Genomic DNA, 20,683 nt, shown 5'->3' with positions numbered 1-20,683 from the left:
CAAAGGTTCCGTGTTCGATTCGTAGAGTGGCATGCAGTTTTAATGCGCCAGGAGGTTTGGAATCAGCCCACACTCCCATGCAGAGTGAGGATTCATACTGAAAATTGTGCTGGAGCTTCAGAAGTCATGCTGCGATAATTCTAAGTCAGGCACGATGCTGTGTCAGTTGATGACGGAGATTCGCTTACGTCTTTTCTGCTTGCCGCATTTCCTGAGAGTGCACATCCATTGTCCCCTGTCGATGCAGAAACAATCGTTGCAGTCTTCCGTCATCGTATCGCCAGGAGTACACACTGAAACAGCAACGAGAAAAGGGAGCTCATTATGAACATCAGTTTGTAAAATCTGGATTGCAAATTCTATATTCAGCCTTACATTGGTTACCAAAACGTTACATGTGCAATTCTGATTTAATTAATTGCACATAGAGGTCTTAATTTCTAGAAGAATTAATCTTTATTATGTGGGTAGTTTGAAAAAAAAAATGAAGAATTTGTTGTTTAACTTCGTGGAATATTCCCACTTCAGCCCCTATAGTTTTTCTGCCCCTATAATTTCATGAAGTTCCCACAGCCGGCGGCGCTGTAAGTAGCCTTCAAAATGGCGTATGAAACGGAAGTGCGTTCTAAGCAGAGAGCTGTCACTGAGTTGCTTTTGGTGGAAAACCAGAGCGTCGCAGATATTCACAGATGCTTGCAGAATGTCTACGCAGACCTGGTAGCGAACAAAAGCACGGTGAGTCGTTGGGCAAACCCTTCCGATCTCTCGCGTTCCGGCCTGCCGCACACACCTGTGACTCTGGCAATGTTCGGAAGTGCGGACACTCTCATTCGAGGTGATGGACGGTTAAGTCATGGCGACAGTCTTGAGGGACTCTGAAGGGGCTATTCTACTTGGTTTCCTCACTCATCATTGAATGATCAGCTCGGAAGTATATTGTGCTATCCTCAGAAAACTGAAGAAACAACTTCAGTCTGTTTGGTGTCACAAAAATGCAAACGAGCTTCGTCTTCTCCACAACAACGCAAGTTCTCACACAAGTCTGCACAGCCGAGAGGCGCTCACAAAACTTCACTGGACTGTTCTTCCCTGTCTACCCTACAGCCCGCATCTCGCACCATCCATCTGTCAGGCCCAGTGCGGCATCCACTCTGCGGAAAGCAGTACAAGATGATGGGGACGTTACTGATGCAGCCAAAATATTTTTCTTTTGAACGTTAAAACGTGATATACGAGGTGTATTCAAGTTCTAAGGCCTCCGATTTTTTTTTCTCCTGACTGGAAATAGATAGAAACATGCGCATTGTTTTAAAAAGAAGCCGCGTTCATTGTCAATACGTCCCAGAGATGGCAGCAGCGTACGGCGGATGGAATTTTACCGCCAGCGGCGAGAATGAGAACTGTTTTAAATACTTAAAATGGCGACGTTTTCCTTACTTGAACAGCGTGCAATCATTCGTTTTCTGAATTTGCGTGGTGTGAAACCAATTGATATTCATCGACAGTTGAAGGAGACATGTGGTGATGGAGTTATGGATGTGTCGAAAGTGCGTTCGTGGGTGCGACAGTTTAATGACGGCAGAACATCGTGTGACAACAAACCAAAACAACCTCGGGCTCGCACAAGCCGGTCTGAGGACATGATCGAGAAAGTGGAGAGAATTGTTTTGGGGGATCGCCGAATGACTGTTGAACAGATCGCCTCCAGAGTTGGCATTTCTGTGGGTTCTGTGCACAGAATCCTGCATGACGACCTGAAAATGCGAAAAGTGTCATCCAGGTGGGTGCCACGAATGCTGACGGACGACCACACGGCTGCCCGTGTGGCATGTTGCCGAGCAATGTTGACACGCAACGACAGCACGAATGGGACTTTCTTTTCGTCGGTTGTGACAATGGATGAGACGTGGATGCCATTTTTCAATCCAGAAACAAAGCGCCAGTCAGCTCAATGGAAGCACACAGATTCACCGCCACCAAAAAAATTTCGGGTAACCGCCAGTGCTGCAAAAATGATGGTGTCCATGTTCTGGGACAGCGAGGGCGTAATCCTTACCCATTGCGTTCCAAAGGGCACTACGGTAACAGGTGCATCCTACGAAAATGTTTTGAAGAACAAATTCCTTCCTGCACTGCAACAAAAACGTCCGGGAAGGGCTGCGCGTGTGCTGTTTTACCGAGACAATGCACCCGCACATCGAGCTAACTTTACGCAACAGTTTCTTCGTGATAACAACTTTGAAGTGATTCTTCATGCTCCCTACTCACCTGACCTGGCTCCTAGTGACTTTGGCTTTTTCCAACAATGAAAGACACTCACCGTGGCCGCACATTCACCAGCCGTGCTGCTATTGTCTCAGCGATTTTCCAGTGGTCAAAACAGACTCCTAAAGAAGCCTTCGCCGCTGCCATGGAATCATGGCGTCAGCGTTGTGAAAAATGTGTATGTCTGCAGGGCGATTACGTCGAGAAGTAACGCCAGTTTCATCGATTTCGGGTGAATAGTTAATTAGAAAAAAAATCGGAGGCCTTAGAACTTGAATGCACCTCGTAGTACTCACACAATCCTCAACGAGAGATAATGCGAATGTGTTAGAGAGAGAGATATAGGATATAATAGAATGAAACATTACTCTTAGTTTTACATGTGGTGCACATTTATCAATTAGTATTTCACAGTCGAATGAGTGCCTGAGAAAAATAATTTGTTTCTGGCTGCTCAAAGGGCAAGTGTTTCCCAGGGTGCACCGCCTGGGGTAATTCGTATGAACGTTGGTTTGAGACCGTAGGAAATCAAAAGATCACCACCAGAACGGTGTGGAAGCGAAATTTCTGTCTGTCGGCCAACTTCATTTGACAATTGAACTGAAACCGCACCTACGGGATACTCTACCTGTGCTGCTAGAATATGCGTCTTTACAAGTACGACACAACATGTGGTTCATGCACGATGGAGATCCTGCACATTTCAGTCGAAGTGTTCGTACGTTTCTCAACAACAGATTCGGTGACCGATGGATTGGTAGAGGCGGACCAATTCCATGGCCTCCACGCTCTCCTGACCTCAACCCTCTTCACTTTCGTTTATGGGGGCATTTGAAAGCTATTGTCTACGTAGCCCCGGTACCAAATGTAGAGACTCTTCGTGCTCGTATTGTGGACGGCTGTGATACAATACGCCATTCTCCAGGGCTGCATCAGCGCATCAGGCATTCCATGCGACGGAGGGTGGATGCATGTATCCTCGCTAAGGAAGGACATTTTGAACATTTCCTGTAACAATGTGTTTGAAGTCACGCTGGTACGTTCTGTTGCTGTGTGTTTCCATTCCATGATTAATGTGATTTGAAGAGAAGTAATAAAATGAGCTCTAACATGGAAAGTAAGCGTTTCCGGACACATGTCCACATAACATATTTTCTTTCTTTGTGTGTGTGGAATGTTTCCTGTAAGTTTGGCCGTACCTTTTTGTAACACCCTGTATACCCGCATCGGTGTCGCGCCGCGTTGCAAATACGTTGCACCAACGTCATCAAACGGAAACTTTTTGATTGCTTCTTACAACAAGCTTTGAATCGATCATCTCGAATGCTATGCAAAAGCAGCTCAAGGAGGTAAGCAATGTAAGGTCGACAAACATGATTTATGCTAACAAACATAAGAATTTACTAGTCCAGGAACCATGTTTTTCCAGCAGCAAGGTTTCTTTAAAAGATCAGATTGAAAGAGCTCTCTGATGCAGGGTTTCTCATTCTAAAGCTTTCTTAAACTCTTATTTTTTACCGAGAGAGATTGACAGTATGTTATATACTACGTTTTTCTGATAGATTTTTTTACAGCAGTAAAGTGCTTTGCAAAATATGAATCCCCTGTGGATAAAGGATGTAACAGCGAACAGTATCCTCCGTCAATACGTATGTACCGAGCATGAAGGATTCACAATGTCCTCCATTGATAGCTAACGCTCCCACATGCGGTTTCGACTACAGTGCAATTGATACATAAGTCATGTACAGATCAACGTAGTTAGGTTTTAAACTTTTTGCAAAAATGGAACAGTGATTATATGGAGAACGTATCGTACCTAGTATCTGCAATGGAAACTGATTAGTCTAGTATAGCGGGAGTTGCAAAACACTTGGGATTAAAAGAATCCGCTCTAGTGTTCCTAATACATCTGTGTGTCCTTAGATGTAATGATACACTAAACGCAGATGAACGAGTTTGGAAAGAATACAGCATTCTTCAATAATGTAAAATTAACTACGAGACGAAAAGAAACGTTGCCTCTCTCAGAAGCTGTAATGACTTTAGTATGTCAACCATTTACAAACAAATAAAAAGCATCGATACATAAAGAATTGAACGTCGCATCATTATACAGCAACTTTGATCACTAATTTGTGTATCTAAAAACTCTGTAATCCTAGTTACATAATATAAAGGTACTAGTCGGTGAATCTAAAATCTGAAGATGATTAGGTTGATGAAAAAAGGAATGTTTACTGCATCTCTCCTTTCAATAGGAATTGTATAAATTTCTCACTCTTTTTGACTCTGAAAGAGCAGCTGAAAGAGTAGCACTGTGGCATTATCTCAGTGAAACTTCGAAAAATGCATTGAAGTTCTGTGCTACAGTCGCAACAGGAGGACGCGATATGGCCGGAAGTATCACTTGACGTATCTTCACCCAATGAGGAAACACAGTCTGTGGTACGCTGACGGGGTAGGGATAGCCGTACTTTTCCTGTACAGGAATGGGCAGACAGAACAGAATCATCCCGTAGTGGACCCAATGTACGAAATTCTGTACGAAGAATATACCAGTGCTGTCACCTGTGAGCCGTATCATTCCTCCTGTGGTACGGAGATGGACTGCGTTTGTCAGAGAGTACGACAAGTGTTCAAAACCCCACAACCCAAAATAAATAGAAAAAGCAGTACATAGGAAGGAACACGCTGCGGTCGAGAATGCCAACTATGAGAACAGAGGAAGATCTCGCATCCCTTGATCTCATCCCAATAAGTGAATAGAGGCGGAAATGGACTCAAACAACCCAACTGGAATTTCGCAGCATGCCGTACATAACTTCCGCAACCGGCTTTTAACCAATACGTAAGGTCAACCATGGCAGGTGTGCTGATGCTCTTCGCAGGAGGAACGTAATATTTTCACTGACATCACATCACACAGCAGTGCATCCTCTAACTATATGTAGGACATCCCATCACTGTAGTCAGTTATATTCAATTACTAGCTGAGAGACCCGGCACTGACAGGGTATTCGCTTTCCAAAAAGAAAACAAAAAATGGACTGTGTTTGTAGTGAATTATCAAAACAATTTCATCTTCATGTATTCGTGAAATCGCTTTTGAAATTATGAAACAGTCGTACAAAGAAATAAGCAGAGTGTCAAAATGTACAAGTATAGCACCCAAATTAAGAAGCATGACCTCCTACTTTTACCGTACGGTGAGCGCAGCTGCTCCGTGTGTCTACGACGTGACTTTGTAAACGTCTCTATGACAACACCTATTCAGAGCTCTTATCGAATTCGCCTACAGCCGCTTGCTCTTTGCAAATGAAAGTTGTCAAAAGCGCTGCCACGTGTAATGGATTTATTAAGCTGACTCGACTCTAGGAGTGTCTTACTTAGCAGTACAGAATAAATGTTTTAAAATATCACGCTTGATGCTGCATTTTTTTCACTTATCTCAGTTTATATGACATCTTATCTTTTTAAATATGTGTCATACAGTGTTATATTTCTGAAGGCAAATTCAGCGGGATACGTGGATAGTGTTAGCGCAATATGTTTTGAAAAGAGTTAGTGGCAAAGAAGTAATAAACTTAATCTTCATGCACAATGCGATAGTTTTTCTCGCACCTCAGTATTTATCACGTGGTATGTTCTGAAGCATATGTGATACCATGATACACTTTCGTAGGTGCATTTAGTGGCATATGTGGATACTGTCTGCGACATTTATTGCGAATAGAGTTAGTAGCTCAGAAGTGGTACATTTAAACGTCGTGCATGGTGTTTCAGTTTTTCACGCATCTCATTATTTATGACGTCATATATCGTTAACTGAGATAAGCAGGTGGTTCTTACCTCCACAGCGATTGTTGTCTGACGGTAAGGGACATGTGTACCAAGTTTGGTTGAAATCCGTCCAGTGGCTTAGAAGATGTGGAACATATACACATATACACACATAAATACGTCAGTTTTTATAATAAGTGTGCATATTAACAATTACACTTAATATGCACACTTAAATTTAATTGTTAAAATGCACACTTTTTATAATAAGTGTGCATATTAACAATTCCCCCCCATGAACCATAGACCTTGCCGTTGGTGGGGAGGCTTGCGTGCCTCAGCGATACAGATGGCAGTACCGTAGGTGCAACCACAACGGAGGGGTATCTGTTGAGAGGCCAGACAAACGTGTGGTTCCTGAAGAGGGGCAGCAGCCTTTTCAGTAGTTGCAGGGGCAACAGTCTGGATGATTGACTGATCTGGCCTTGTAACAATAACCAAAACGGCCTTGCTGTGCTGGTACTGTGAACGGCTGAAAGCAAGGGGAAACTACGGCCGTAATTTTTCCCGAGGGCATGCAGCTTTACCGTATGATTTAATGATGATGGCGTCCTCTTGGGTAAAATATTCTGGAGGTAAAAGTGAAGTTCGGTGGCAGGAGGAACAAGACTTCTGGTCAGGTGACTACAGGGTTATAAACACAAAATCAAATAGGGGTAATGCGGGAGTAGGATTAATAATGAATAGCAAAATAGGAATGCGGGTAAGCTACTACAAACAGCATAGTGAACACATTATTGTGGCCAAGATAGATACAAAGCCCACACCTACTACAGTAGTACAAGTTTATATGCCAACTAGCTCTGCAGATGACGAAGAAATTGAAGAAATGTATGATGAAATAAAAGAAATTATTCAGATAATGAAGGGAGACGAAAATTTAATAGTCATGAGTGACTGGAATTCGGTAGTAGGAAAAGGGAGAGAAGGAAACATAGTAGGTGAATATGGATTGGGGGTAAGAAACGAAAGAGGAAGCCGCCTGGTAGAATTTTGCGCAGAGTATAACTTAATCATAGCTAACACTTGGTTCAAGAATCATCAAAGAAGGTTGTATACATGGAAGATCCCTGGAGATACTAAAAGGTATCAGACAGATTATATAATGGTAAGACAGAGATTTAGGAACCAGGTTTTAAATTATAAGATGTTTCCAGGGGCAGATGTGGACTCTGACCACAATCTATTGGTTATGAACTGTAGATTAAAACTGAAGAAACTGCAAAAAGGTGGGAATTTAAGGAGATGGGACCTGGATAAACTGACTAAACCAGAGGCTGTACAGAGTTTCAGGGAGAGCATAAGGGAACAATTGACAAGAATGGGGCAAAGAAATACAATAGAAGAAGAATGGGTAGCTCTGAGGGATGAAGTAGTGAAGGCAGCAGAGGATCAAGTAGGTAAAAAAACGAGGGCTAATAGAAATCCTTGGGTGACAGAACAAATATTGAATTTAATTGACGAAAGCAGAAAATATAAAAATGCAGTAAATGAAGCAGGCAAAAATGAATACAAACATCTCAAAAATGAGATCAACAGGAAGTGCAAAATGGCTAAGCAGGCATGGCTAGAGGACAAATGTAAGGATATAGAGGCTTATCTCACTACAGGTAAGATAGATACTGCCTACAGGAAAATTAAAGAGACCTTTGGAGGATAGAGAACGACTTGTATGAATATCAAGAGCTCAGATGGAAACTCAGTTCTAAGCAAAGAAGGGAAAGCAGAAAGGTGGAAGGAGTTTATTTAGGGTCTATGTATTTAGGGTCTATACAAGGGCGATGTACTTGAGGACAATATTATGGAAATGGAAGAGGATGTAGATGAAGATGAAATGGGAGATATGATACTGCGTGAAGAGTTTGACAGAACATTGAAAGACCTAAGTCGAAACAAGGCCCCAGGAGTAGACAACATTCCATTAGAACTACTGCCAGCCTTGGGGGAGCCAGTCCTGACAAAACTCTACCATCTGGTAAGCAAAATGTATGAGACAGGCGAAATACCGTCAGACTTCAAGACGAATATCATAATTCCAGTCCCAAAGAAAGCAGGCGTTGACAGATGCGAAAATTACCGAACTATCAGTTTAATAAGTCACGGCTGCAAAATACTAACAGAAGAATGGAATAACCGGTAGAAGCCGACCTTGGGGAAGATCAGTTTGGATTCCGTAGAAATATCGGAACACGTGAGGCAATACTCACCCTACGACTTATTTTAGAAACTAGATTAAGAAAAGGCAAACTTACGTTTCTAGCATTTGTAGACCTAGAGAAAGCTTTTGGCAATGTTGACTGGAAGACTCTCTTTCTAATTCTGAAGGTGGCAGGAGTAAAATACAGGGAGCGAAAGGCTACTTACAATTTGTACAGAAAGCAGATGGCAGTTATAAGAGTCGAGGGGTATGAAAGGGAAGCAGTGGTTAGGAAGGGATTGAGACAGGCTTGTAGCCTCTCCCCGATGTTATTCAATCTGTATATTGAGCAAGTAGTAAAGGAAACAAGAGAAAAATTCGGAGTAGGTATTAAAATCCATGGAGAAGAAGTAAAAACCTTAAGGTTCGCCGTTGACATTGTAATTCTGTCAGAGACAGCAAAGGACTTGGAAGAGCAGTTGAACCGAATGGACAGTGTCTTAAAACGAGGATGTAAGATGAACGTCAACAAAAGCAAAACGTGGATGATGGAATGTAGTCGAATTAAGTCGGGTGATGCTGAGGGGATTAGATTAGAAAATGAGACACTTAAAGTAGAAAAGGAGTTTTGCTATTTGGGGAGCAAAATAACTGATGATGGTCGAAGTAGAGAGGATATAAAATGTTGACTGGCAATGGCAAGGAAAGCGTTTCTGAAGAAGAGAAATTTGTTAAAATCGGGTATAGATTTAAGTGTCAGGAAGTCGTTTCTGAAAGTATATGTATGAAGTGTAGTCATGTATGGAAGTGAAACATGGACGATAACTAGTTTGGACAAGAAGAAAATAGAAGCTTTCGAAACGTGGTGCTACAGAAGAATGCTGAAGATTAGACGGGTAGATCACATAACTAATGAGGAGGTACTGTATAGGATTGGGGTGAAGAGGAGTTTGTGGCACAACTTGACTAGAAGAAGGGATCGGTTGGTAGGATATGTTCTGAGGCATCAAGGGATCACAAATTTAGTATTAGAGGGCAGCGTGGAGCGTAAAAATCGTAGAATGAGACCAAGAGATGAATACACTAAGCAGATTCAGAAGAATGTAGGTTGCAGTAGGTACTGGGAGATGAAGAAGCTTGCACAGGATAGAGTGGAGAGCTGCACCAAACCAGTCTCAGGACTGAAGACCACAACAACAACAACAACATTAACAATTCTCATGTCCAGCTGCTAAATTGGTGGTAATTTTCATTATTATCATCGATTGTCAGTTATATACTTTTTATGTTTTACACGTCTACAGGGTGGTCCATTGATAGTGACCGGGCCAAATATCTCACGAAATAAGCATCAAACGAAAAAACTACAAAGAACGAAACTCGTCTAGCTTGAAGGGAGAAACCAGATGGCGCTATGGTTGGCGCTAGGTGGCGCTGCCATAGGTCAAACGGATATCAACTGCGTTTTTTAAATAGGAACCGCCATTTATTATTACATATTCGTCTAGTACGTAAAGAAATAGGAATGTTTTTGTTGGACCACTTTTTTCGCTTTGTGATGGATGGCGCTGTAATAGTCACAAACGTATTAAGTATGTGGTATCACGTAACATTCCGCCAGTGCGGACGGTATTTGCTTCGTGATACATCACCCGTGTTAAAATGGACCGTTTACCAATTGCAGAAAAGGTAGATATCGTGTTGATGTATGGCTATTGTGATCAAAATGCCCAATGGGCGTGTGCTATGCATGCTGCTCGGTGTTCGGACCGTTCGCTGGATAGTTACGTTATTTAAGGAAACAGGAAGTGTTCAGCCACATGTGAAACGTCAACCACGAGCTGCAACAAATGATGATGGCTAAGTAGGTGTTTTAGCTGCTGTCGCGGCTAATCCGCACATCAGTAGCAGAGAAATTGCGCTAGAATCGGGAATCTCAAAAACGTCGGTGTTGAGAATGCTACATCAACATCGATCGCACCCGTACCATATTTCTATGCATCAGGAATTGCATGGCGACGACTTTGAATGTCGTGTACAGTTATGCCACCGGGCACAAGAGAAATTACGGGATGATGACAGATATTTTGCACGAGTTCTATTTAGCGACGAAGCGTCATTCACCAACAGTGGTAACGTAAACCGGCATAATATGCACTATTGGGCAACGGAAAATCCACGATGTTCCGACAAGTGGAACATCAGCGACCTTGGCGGGTTATTGTATGGTGCGGCATTATGGAAGGAAGGATAATTGGCCACATTTTATCGATGGCAATCTAAATGGTGCAATGTATGCTGATTTCCTACGTAATGTTCTACCGATGTTACTACAAGATGTTTCACTGCATGACAGAATGGCGATGTACTTGCAACTGATGGATGTCCGACACATAGCTCGAGTGCGGTTCAAGCGGTATTGAATAGCATATTTCATGACAGGTGGAATGGTCGTCGAAGCACCATACCATGGCCCGCACGTTCACCGGATCTGACGTCCCCGGATTTCTTTCTGTGGGGAAATTTGAAGGATATTTGCTATCGTGATCCACCGACAACGCCTGTCAACATGCGTCAGCGCAGTGGCAAATGCATTGAGGTTGACGGACATCATTTTGAGCATTTATTGTATTAATGCTATATTTACAGGTAATCACGCTGTAACAGCATGCGTTCTCAGAAATGACAAGTTCACATAGGTACATGTATGACATTGGAACAACTGAAATAAAATGTTCAAACCTACTTACGTTCTGTATTTTGATTTAAAAAACCTATATGTTACCAACTGTTCGTCTAAAATTAAGAGCAATATGTTTGTGACTATTATAGCGCCATCTATCATAAAGCGAAAAAAGTGGTCCAACTAAAACATTCATATTTCATTACGTACTAGACGAATATGTAATAATAAATGTTGGTTCCTATGTAAAAAAACGCAGTTGATATCTGTTTGACCTATGGCAGCGCCATCTAGCGGGCCAACCATAGCGCCATCTGGTTTCCCCCTTCAAGCTAGACAAGTTTCGTTCTTTGTAGTTTTTTCGTTTGATGCTTATTTCGTGATATATTTGGCCCGGTCACGATGAATGGACCACCCTGCATATTTGTGACGTTATCATGTTAATTTAGATGGCATATTTTAGTATGCATGCCAGAGGATGACTAAAATACCAGCGCTACTCTTTTTGTGAATAAACTGCCAGTCCAGTGTAGCTGGACAAACTGCACTGATGTATTTCGTTTAGTAAACACAGGCTTGTCACTCAACGAAAGCCTTCAGAATGTCTTCCGTCGCTCTTAGGGCGTTGTGCATGAAGAGCACCGGTCCGTTTACGATAGCAGTCTGGAAAACAGTAAGCCCGGACAGAGTTCCCGCCGTACATCTGTTGTCTGGGACTCACCTTCGCGGCGCTCCCAGTGGTCGGGCTCCTCCGCAGGCGCCTGCGGTACCAGCAGCAGCAGCAGCAGCAGCATCAGGAGCACGGCACTCGATACGAGCGCGGCCTTCATGGCTGGCGACGCCTCTGTTACTGCTGCCGTGACCCACACCGCTGCCGGGCGTCGCTCCAGCCCACCAGCAGCCTACCAGTTTTTACGCGCCTGTCTTCCCCCACGCACCGCCTACCTGTTTACGTTCGCACGGCCGTCGAGTTCACCTGCTGCTGTTACGTTAGCTAGTGAATTACTGCCCGATCGGGGCAACGACTGACCCACTACTGTCGCGTTCTCGAGGAGCACGGTTCACATCCTACACTACTGGCCATTAAAATTGTTACACCAAGAAGAAATGCAGATGATAAACGGTTATTCATTGGACAAATATACCAGGACTGACGTGTGATTACATTTTCACGCAATTTGGGTGCATAGATCCTGGGAAATCAGTACCCAGAACAACCACCTCTGGCCATAATAACGGCCTTGATACGCCTGGGCATTGAGTCAAACAGAGCTTGGATGGGGTGTACAGGCACAGCTGCCCATGCAGTTTCAACACGATACCACAGTTCATCAAGAGTAGTGACAGGCGTATTGACCAGACGATTTCAATTGGTGGGAGACCTGGGGAATGTGCTGGCCAGGGCAACAGTCGAACATTTTCTGTATCCAGTAAGGCCCGTACAGGACCTGAAACATGCGGTCGTGCATTATCCTGCTAAAATGTAGGGTTTCGCAGGGATCGAATGAAGGGCAGAGCCACGGGTCGTAACACATCTGAAATGTAACGTCCACTGTTCAAAGTGCCGTCAATGCGAACAAGAGGTGACCGAGACGTGTAACCAATGGCACCCCATACCATCACGCTGGGTGATACGCCAGTATGGCAATGACGAATACACGCTTCCAATGTGCGTTCACCGCGATGTCGCCAAACACGGATGCGACCATCATGATGCTGTAAACAGAACCTGGATTCATCCGAAGAAATGACGTTTTGCCGTTCGTGCACCCAGGTTCGTCGTTGAGTACACCATCGCAGGCGCTCCTGTCTGTGATGCCGCGTCAAGGGTAACCGCAGCCATGGTCTCCGAGCTGATAGTCCATGCTGCTCCATACGTCGTCGAACTGTTCGTGTAGATGGTTGTTGTCTTGCAAATGTCCCCATCTGTTGACTCAGGGATCGAGACGTGGCTGCACGATCCGTTACAGCCATGCGGATAAGATGCATGTCATCTCGACTGCTAGTGACACGAGGCCGTTGGGATCCAGCACGGCGTTCCGTATTACCCTCCTGAACCCACCGATTCCATATTCTGCTAACAGTGATTGGATCTAGACCAACGCGAGCAGCAATGTTGCGATACGATAAACCGCAATCGCGATAGGCTACAATCCGACATTTATCAAAGTTCTCCTCCTTACGCGAGGCATCGCTACAACGTTTCACTAGGCAACGCCGGTCAACTGCTGTTTGTGTATGAGAAATCGGTTGGAAACTTTCCTCATGTCAGCACGGTGTAGGTGTCGCCAGCGGCGCCAACCTTATGTGTATGCTCTGAAAAGCTAATCATTTGCATATCACAGCATCTTCTTCCTGTCGGTTAAACTGCGTGTCTGTAGCACGTCATCTTCGTGGTGTAGCAATTTTAATTGCCATTAGAGTATTTCGGCCACTTAGGTATGGGTTATCAGTTTTTTGGCCACTGTCAGTTTACTGCGTCTCGTTTCGTCTAGACAGAACTTGTGCTCCGTCTCAATTGACGTCGTCATCGACATTGAACGCTAACCTTCCTTCCCTCTTCTGATCCTAGAAATTGCCTCTACTGCAATTAAATGCCCTTCATTATGAGGCCTCGAAAATACTATACTAAAATGGCATTTAATGTCAGTCACAGACCGTTTTCTTTCCTAACTTATATATGGACCATTCTTCGAACCGACAGGTATTGAAAAAATCTCACAGCAACATCGCCTTCAAAAAATTAAAAAAAAGGCTTAGGGTTAACGCAAGACCTCTACAACAAAAAATCAGTGTCAAGAGGGGCAAAAATTAGACACTATAACACTCCTTTCTGCTACAGCAATACCATAACCTCGAAGCTGGAGGCAGGTTGTGAAATAAAACTATCTTATTAAAGCAACTATGGTATTAAGCAACAGAACAGTGTTACCCTCTAAGACGAATTTTGCTAGGTTGACCGTGTTGTACCTAACGGAAATGGCTTATCGGAAGTGAAAGTCAGAATTACGTAAATATTCGAACAGTAACAAACAATATTGTTGCCTAGCTATACTGTTTAAAGACTAAGGAAAGAGAAAGATCAACGTTCTCGTTTAAGAAAGTAGGTATGAGTAACTTTAACGGACAAACCTATACTTGGCCACACGCGAGTGCAACGAACTCTGACACATACATATGTTTACAGTAAGATTGAAGCTAACAGCTAGAGCAGCGGAAACTATTTGCAAAAATATAACAGATGCCGAACACACTATTACTTTCAGGGCTTGTTCAAACTGAATGATCTTTATAGCATTACAATTAACATTCACAATTATATATAGTAAGTTTCGTTCCCTCCAAATGGGACAAAGAATTTAAATGACAGATATACTACATTGTATAGAATCAAATCATGACATCAAAGTTTTTACAAAGAAAGGACTAAACAATTTTGTGTTATCGATTCAAACAAACACATTTACAGAAGCTCAACGATGTAACATTAAATAAAACAAAAGCAAAATAAATCAGTAGAGTATTAGAGAAATGGTGTTAAACACTACAATACTGTCATAAAACTAGCAATCCTCTACGCAAATGAAACACCAACCTTTAACAGAAAACAACAACTTGAAGACATCAGAAAAGAAAAGAGGAAAATCATTAGGAAAATTCTAGGAGGAAGACATACCCAAGACGGATATAGGCTACAATCAATTAAAGCAACAGGAAAGTTTTCAAATATCGAAACTGATATTAGGAAAAGGCGAATGACATTCTTTGGTCATCTCAGCCGACTACCAAAAAATCGATGGACGAAGAAAACAATAGATTATGTAACCTCACTTAAGAATTCCACACCTTGGCTAGATGAAATTCGAAAGGACCTGAATAATGCGAACATAAGACCAGCCTACATTCTAGCAAGAGACACCTTCAGACACAAAGTAGACAAATGGGAACTTATATCAGAGCAAAACAGTACAGACCAAAGTGGTCGGATGAGCGTTAACAAGCCTTTTTGGAAAGAATGAAAGCCTACTGGAAGAACAAGAAGAACTCAAAGAAAAACTCATCGAGTTATTTGCTTAACGTCTTCCATTTCTGGGGAGAATTAGCCAATATACGAGGTGCGACAATAAAGTAATGAGACTGATTTTCTTTGCAAGATGTGGCAACCCTGCAGGCTTGTGTAGACACAATATCTTTGACCTTGGTCTATAAGCTGCTTCTTGTCCAAGCAGCACATCGATGCAACTGCTCAGTCGTGAGTTGTGCTGTAATAACTTACACATGTGTTTGTGTCTCTCGTCACGGAAATGGAACCGCATTATATTGCGCAACGGTACGCCATTTCTTTTTGCATCAAATTGGGTGAAAACGTGACGACAATTTACGGTAAGTTTCAGAAGGTTTTTGGAGAGGAGGTTATGTCAAGAGCTCAAGTTTTCCGTTGACATAAAATGTTTAGTGAAGGCCGAAGGAATGTTGAAGATGAAGACCACAGTGGACGACCATAAACCTCACGGACAGATGTCAACTTGGCCAGGGTGCGTGAACTCGTACGATCTGATTGAAGATCATCCGTGAAAATGATTGCAGAAGAACTGAACATCAATTGAGAAACGGCTCGTCTAATAATAACTGAAGATCTCGCTATGAGAAAGATTTGTGCAAAAATGGTCCCCAAAAATCTCACATCACAACAGCGAGAAATACGGAAAAATGTGGCAGCCGATCTGTTAGAGCAAACGGAAATCAATCCAGAACTGTTGAGCAGTGTTATCGCTGGTGATGAAAGTTGGTTTTTTCAGTACGATCCAGAGACAAAACACCAAAGTTCGCAATGGTTCTCAAAGGGATCACCCAGACCAAAAAAAGCTCGCATGTCAAAGTCAAAAGTGAAATGCATGTTTGTGTGCTTCTTTGATTCCAAGGGAATTGTTCATGAAGAGTGGGTGCCTCCTGGACAAACAATTAACCAATATTACTATAGAGAAATTTTAGAAGGACTTCGTAAAAGAGTTCTTCGTGTCCGTGCCAACATTGCTGATAATTGGATTCTGCATTACGATAATGAGCCAGCCCATACTGCTGTTAGTACAGCAATTTTTAATCTCAAAACAAATTTCAGTAGTACCACAGCCACCTTATTCGCCAGATATCGCTCCATGCGACTTTTTTCTGTTTCCAAGAGTCAAAACGGCGGTCAAGGGACACTATTTTCAAACAACACAAGATGTCCAAAAAGCAGTGACGAGGGTCTTGGAGGATATTATAGAAGATGAATTCTATAAATGTTACCATCAGTGGCAGAAGCGCTGGAAAAAGTGTGTGCAATCAGAAGGGAGCTACTTTGAAGGAGACAACACTAAACTTGACTAAAATGGTAAGCAACATTTTTTTCCCATCAGTCTTATTTCTTTATTGTCGTACCTCGTATATATATATATATATATATATATATATATATATATATATATATATATATATATATATATATATAGCGCAACATAAATTTTAGTGACACAGGAATATCAGAGCAGAGAAAAACACAGTAGACTGGATTTCAATTCGTACTGGGTGGTTATAATCAAACTGCAGTTGCTCACGAAGGTCCAGTGTGGGCTGTAATTATCATACGGCAGAGAAACTTCGTAGATGCTCTAATAAGTTAATGTGAACCGATTGACACTAGAAAAAAAAAAAAAAAAAAAAAAAAAAATTGGTTCCAGTTTTGGCCACCAGGTGCAAATGTGGCGCTGTGAACGCAAGAAAGAAGATACTCGTAAAAATGTTTCTACTGTGTCGTCCGAACAAGACATAGCCAGGACAAAAGCACCGCAGGTGCAAAGATGCGAGCTGGTGCCACTGCCGTAGAGACTCGCCACTCGCGCGAGATCCTCCAGCGCAACGAGTGGCGCTGAGGATGAAGATATCGACTTCGTCTCTGCTAGTGGCCGGCCTAATACAATCCGCCAATGACCGGAAGACAACGGACAGACAACGGACGCCACTTTGAAGACAGAAATGCAGCTCTTGCACACTTGGTTATATGTCATCGCCCAGGGCTGGGAACGTTGTTGGGCGAACTCATAGATGTGAACAGACAGTTGTTATAAAATGCATTTATTACGTACAGTGAAGTTTACCTACGATTATTCGCACTCAGTCATTGAGAGCCTTTTTTGTGTTATGTTACATGCAGTGTTGCAGACTCCAATAGCCAACAATTCACAAAGATAAGTAAACCTTTTCACTCATTTGTGTGACTTTATTCCTAATTTCTTGGAGTGTTCTAGAAGCTTCGTTCTACTATCTTGTTAGATGACCCTTGGGCATAACTGTGTAATACTGGCAGGGAGAAATTGTGTTAGCGGTGTACTGCACCAGAATCCGTTTCACGAAGTCACAAACTCGGCCTACCGTAACAGCAATGGCACCTCGGCCTCCACAGCAGTAGCGACGAGGCCTTTACAAATCTGTCGACGAGGGTTTACAAAAGTTTCCATGTGCAGTGGTTTAAGAACGTGGCGTGAGCAGAGCATGTCAAACAAATGAGAAAGGCATAATGATGGTTATATTATTAATCGTCGCTTACACAATTTGTTCAGTATGAGCGCCAGACACGCACCGGTTCCGGTGGAATCTGAACGTGTTCGTGTATACTGACTTTCAGAGCCATGACCAAACCAACTCTAGATATTCCCAGAGCCAAAAGTCACACTGAGATCAGCTGCTGTTGCGGGCCACGCTTCTGGAAAACCTCTGGAGGTAGCACATTCGTGGCAAGCTGCATTAAGCAGATCTGTCACTGGCCGAGCGACATGAGGTGCTGCCCCACATTTCATGGAAACAGCGGTTTCTTCACAGTTGCGCTCTTCCGAAGCAGGAATCACTCACTGTACAAACAGGTCTCGATAACAAGCAGCAGTCACGTTGCTCCTGACGGGCCCTCTGGGTGTATTCTAGAAAATAAGAAGGGACCGGGAACAAAGGTGCTTGCATATCCACTCCATACAGCGAGTGCAATGGCTCTTCGTGCACAACTCACAATTTAACAATAACCCAAATTCGGTAGTTCTGTGTGTTCACTGTACTCTGTAGTGTAAAATGTGCCTCGTCACTCCATAGAATTGGCCGGCGACATGTCAATAACTTTGATCCATGCCAGAAACCGAAGAGCAAACTCACAACATCGTTGCTGCGGATCATGAGGCTTCAGTTGCTGCACCATCTGAGTCTTCTATGGGTACCAGTGTAATACAGACCACAAAGTTTTCCATACTGTTGACCGTGGGACGAACAATTCTCGTGACGCTGCGCGAGCGCTAGCACTACCTTGGACACGTGCAACACGGTCAGTTGATTTCCATCGGGATAGGACGCCTTCCTCTTCGAGGTGCCACTCCAGTCTCACCCTTGTTTTAGAATTTCAATGTCATCTTCTTTAAACCACATAATGACATCGGGATCTCCTCAGACCTTCCAGTCAGCGGTACTCTCTCAATGCCGCACTGTAATTGCTGCCGCTCACATAAAAATATTTCACCAACAGAGCATGGTCTTTCCTCTCGACAGCCATAGTGGTCACTCACGTTATGGCTTGTGAAATAACAGAGTGGATGTCACACTATCTTACAAACTTTGTACAGAGGGAGATTTGCTTCTAGTTTCCAAAACAGGAACCAGTTTTTGACAGCACAATTAGGTTCCGCATTAATGCATTAGTGTATCTACCAAGATCGGCTGCCATACGATCATTACATCCCACAATGGACCACTGGGATCCATAGAAGATTCAGATGGTGAATTTTAATCATTCTCTATCCCTCGGCACATGGCGACGTAACTGTACTATCGCTAGCATTAAAACTGTTAGTTTTCAATTGGTACTATTATTCACACTGTCATAAAATTCAAGACTTCTGTGAGGGAGTGCTGAAAATTAAAGCTTCCGAAAATTTAATGTCAAAACTCTCAAAGCCTTTTAAATATAACAGGTTTCATTAACATTCTACACCTTTATTTTTCATGTCTACATATCTATTTCTCATTATAGTCACTCGGCGACGAACACATTTCTTCCGAGGACACCAGTTCGTTGATACCGTCATGGCAAAATTTTTGACTTCGTGACGGATCCGCAACCTTACCTCTGCTTGCACCGCTTCATCACTATCAAAGACGTTTTTTTTAAGTTCTGGAAACAGAAAAATCGAATGGGGCAATGTCTTCTCTGCAAGGATGACGATCGATGACAGAGAAGCCAAGGTGTTGAACTGTTGTACGTGTCGCAGCGGTCATGCGTGGTCTTGTATCGTCATACTGAAGGAGAAGGCGCTCTTCGAACTCGTGAGACTGGATTACAATCCGTTATTTTTCACGTACCGACTACATACACACCGGCCATGTCACGTGTTACAATTCGGAGCCATCTAGCGGCAGAATGCTGAACTTGTGTCAGCGTAGCGGGAAAGTCGATCGAGTATTGTACATGAACTGTAAGACATCAGCCGATAATGAGAACAGAGCAACAGAGCAAAAAATACCTAAGCATTACTTTGATGCACTCCCTCGTATTAATCCCATTATATTTCTGTTTGTTCTATTAAAATTATTTTAATACCTTAAATAACTATGATTTAAAAATCCTGTACCTAGAAAACCCTGGTCCGACATAAGAGAGGACCTGAAGACCATAATGTGATCTGCTAAACAAATAAAAATAAACGGTGTAATGGTTTACGTGAAAGCGCTGACGATTACTGTTAATCGAAAGTACGTTTTCCCTAACGTGGAAAGTTTACATAAAATATCTATTGCTTGCATTATGTTATGTAATTTATTTCTGTGTTTTATTGTGTGCAATCTACGTTGTGGTTCGTCTGCGTTGGCGGAAAAATTATCAGCGTTGCTGTTCTAGTGTGTTCAGCGTTACTGAGCTGTACGTGTTTAGCGCAAGAAATGTGTACGTGATGGGGATCAACGGTATGAAGTGTAAGCAGAGGTTTATAAAAGATACAAGTTTGATGAGCGGAGTGAGTTAGGCATTGCTATGAGAGCGAATCTGAAATCTGTATTGTCTACCGTGCATTGTTGTATCTGTTCGCACACTTAACTATGTCGGTTTCTTGCTATGTAGATAAATCTAAATTTATTCATAGTTTATAGTACATTTATCGTACAATTTACGTAATACCCATAAGATAAACATTAGTTCTGCGTTGTTACTTTTCTGCGACGTATCCGTTGCCTAATTGGGCAGACGACCGAATTTTGTTCAAATTTATTGTTTGCCCAAATTCTCAGACTCAAGTGCAGTGTCTAAATTTGGCGAGTCCGTTTGCTTACACATTCCTCGGTAAAATAATTATTTCAGCTGCTGCATCACAAATCGACGTAATTCAAAATGGTTCAAATGGCTCTGAGCACTGTGGGACAACTTCTGAGGTCATCAGTCCCCTAGAACTTAGAACTACTTAAACCTAAGTAACGTAAGGACATCACACACAACCATGCCCAAGGAAGGATTCGAACCAACTACCGTTGTGGTCGCGCGGTTCCAGACTGTAGCGCCTAGAACCGCTCGGTCACTCCGGCCGGCTGGATGTAATTAACAAAAGGCTAAGAAGGAATTGAATATGAACCAAATTCAGTTTCACAGAATTTGCTAACAATCATCCGCTGTTGAACGAGACGTCTGTGCACAAGAACGTACACTACAGGTTCCTACACGACCGTAGTTGCGGGCTTCGCAGACACGATAT

At 42.8% G+C, this 20,683-nt stretch overlaps 1 protein-coding gene across 1 annotated transcript in view; it reads right to left on the bottom strand.

The window, feature by feature from the left end:
* LOC124545914 overlaps positions 1-20,683 on the bottom strand; it is a 44,114-nt gene that overhangs the window by 12,670 nt on the left and 10,761 nt on the right. The window contains exons 2-3 of the mRNA XM_047124874.1: positions 11,650-11,830; positions 189-293 (exon numbers count right to left, since the gene is read on the bottom strand). Of these exons, the coding sequence (XP_046980830.1) occupies positions 189-293; positions 11,650-11,830 (286 nt within the window). The remainder of the gene's footprint in view (positions 1-188; positions 294-11,649; positions 11,831-20,683) is intronic.

The sequence above is a fragment of the Schistocerca americana genome, chromosome 8, assembly GCF_021461395.2.
Source record: "Schistocerca americana isolate TAMUIC-IGC-003095 chromosome 8, iqSchAmer2.1, whole genome shotgun sequence".
NCBI lineage: Eukaryota > Metazoa > Arthropoda > Insecta > Orthoptera > Acrididae > Schistocerca > Schistocerca americana.
Note: the sequence above shows the minus strand (reverse complement) of the source record. Positions and strands in the feature narration are given on the sequence as shown.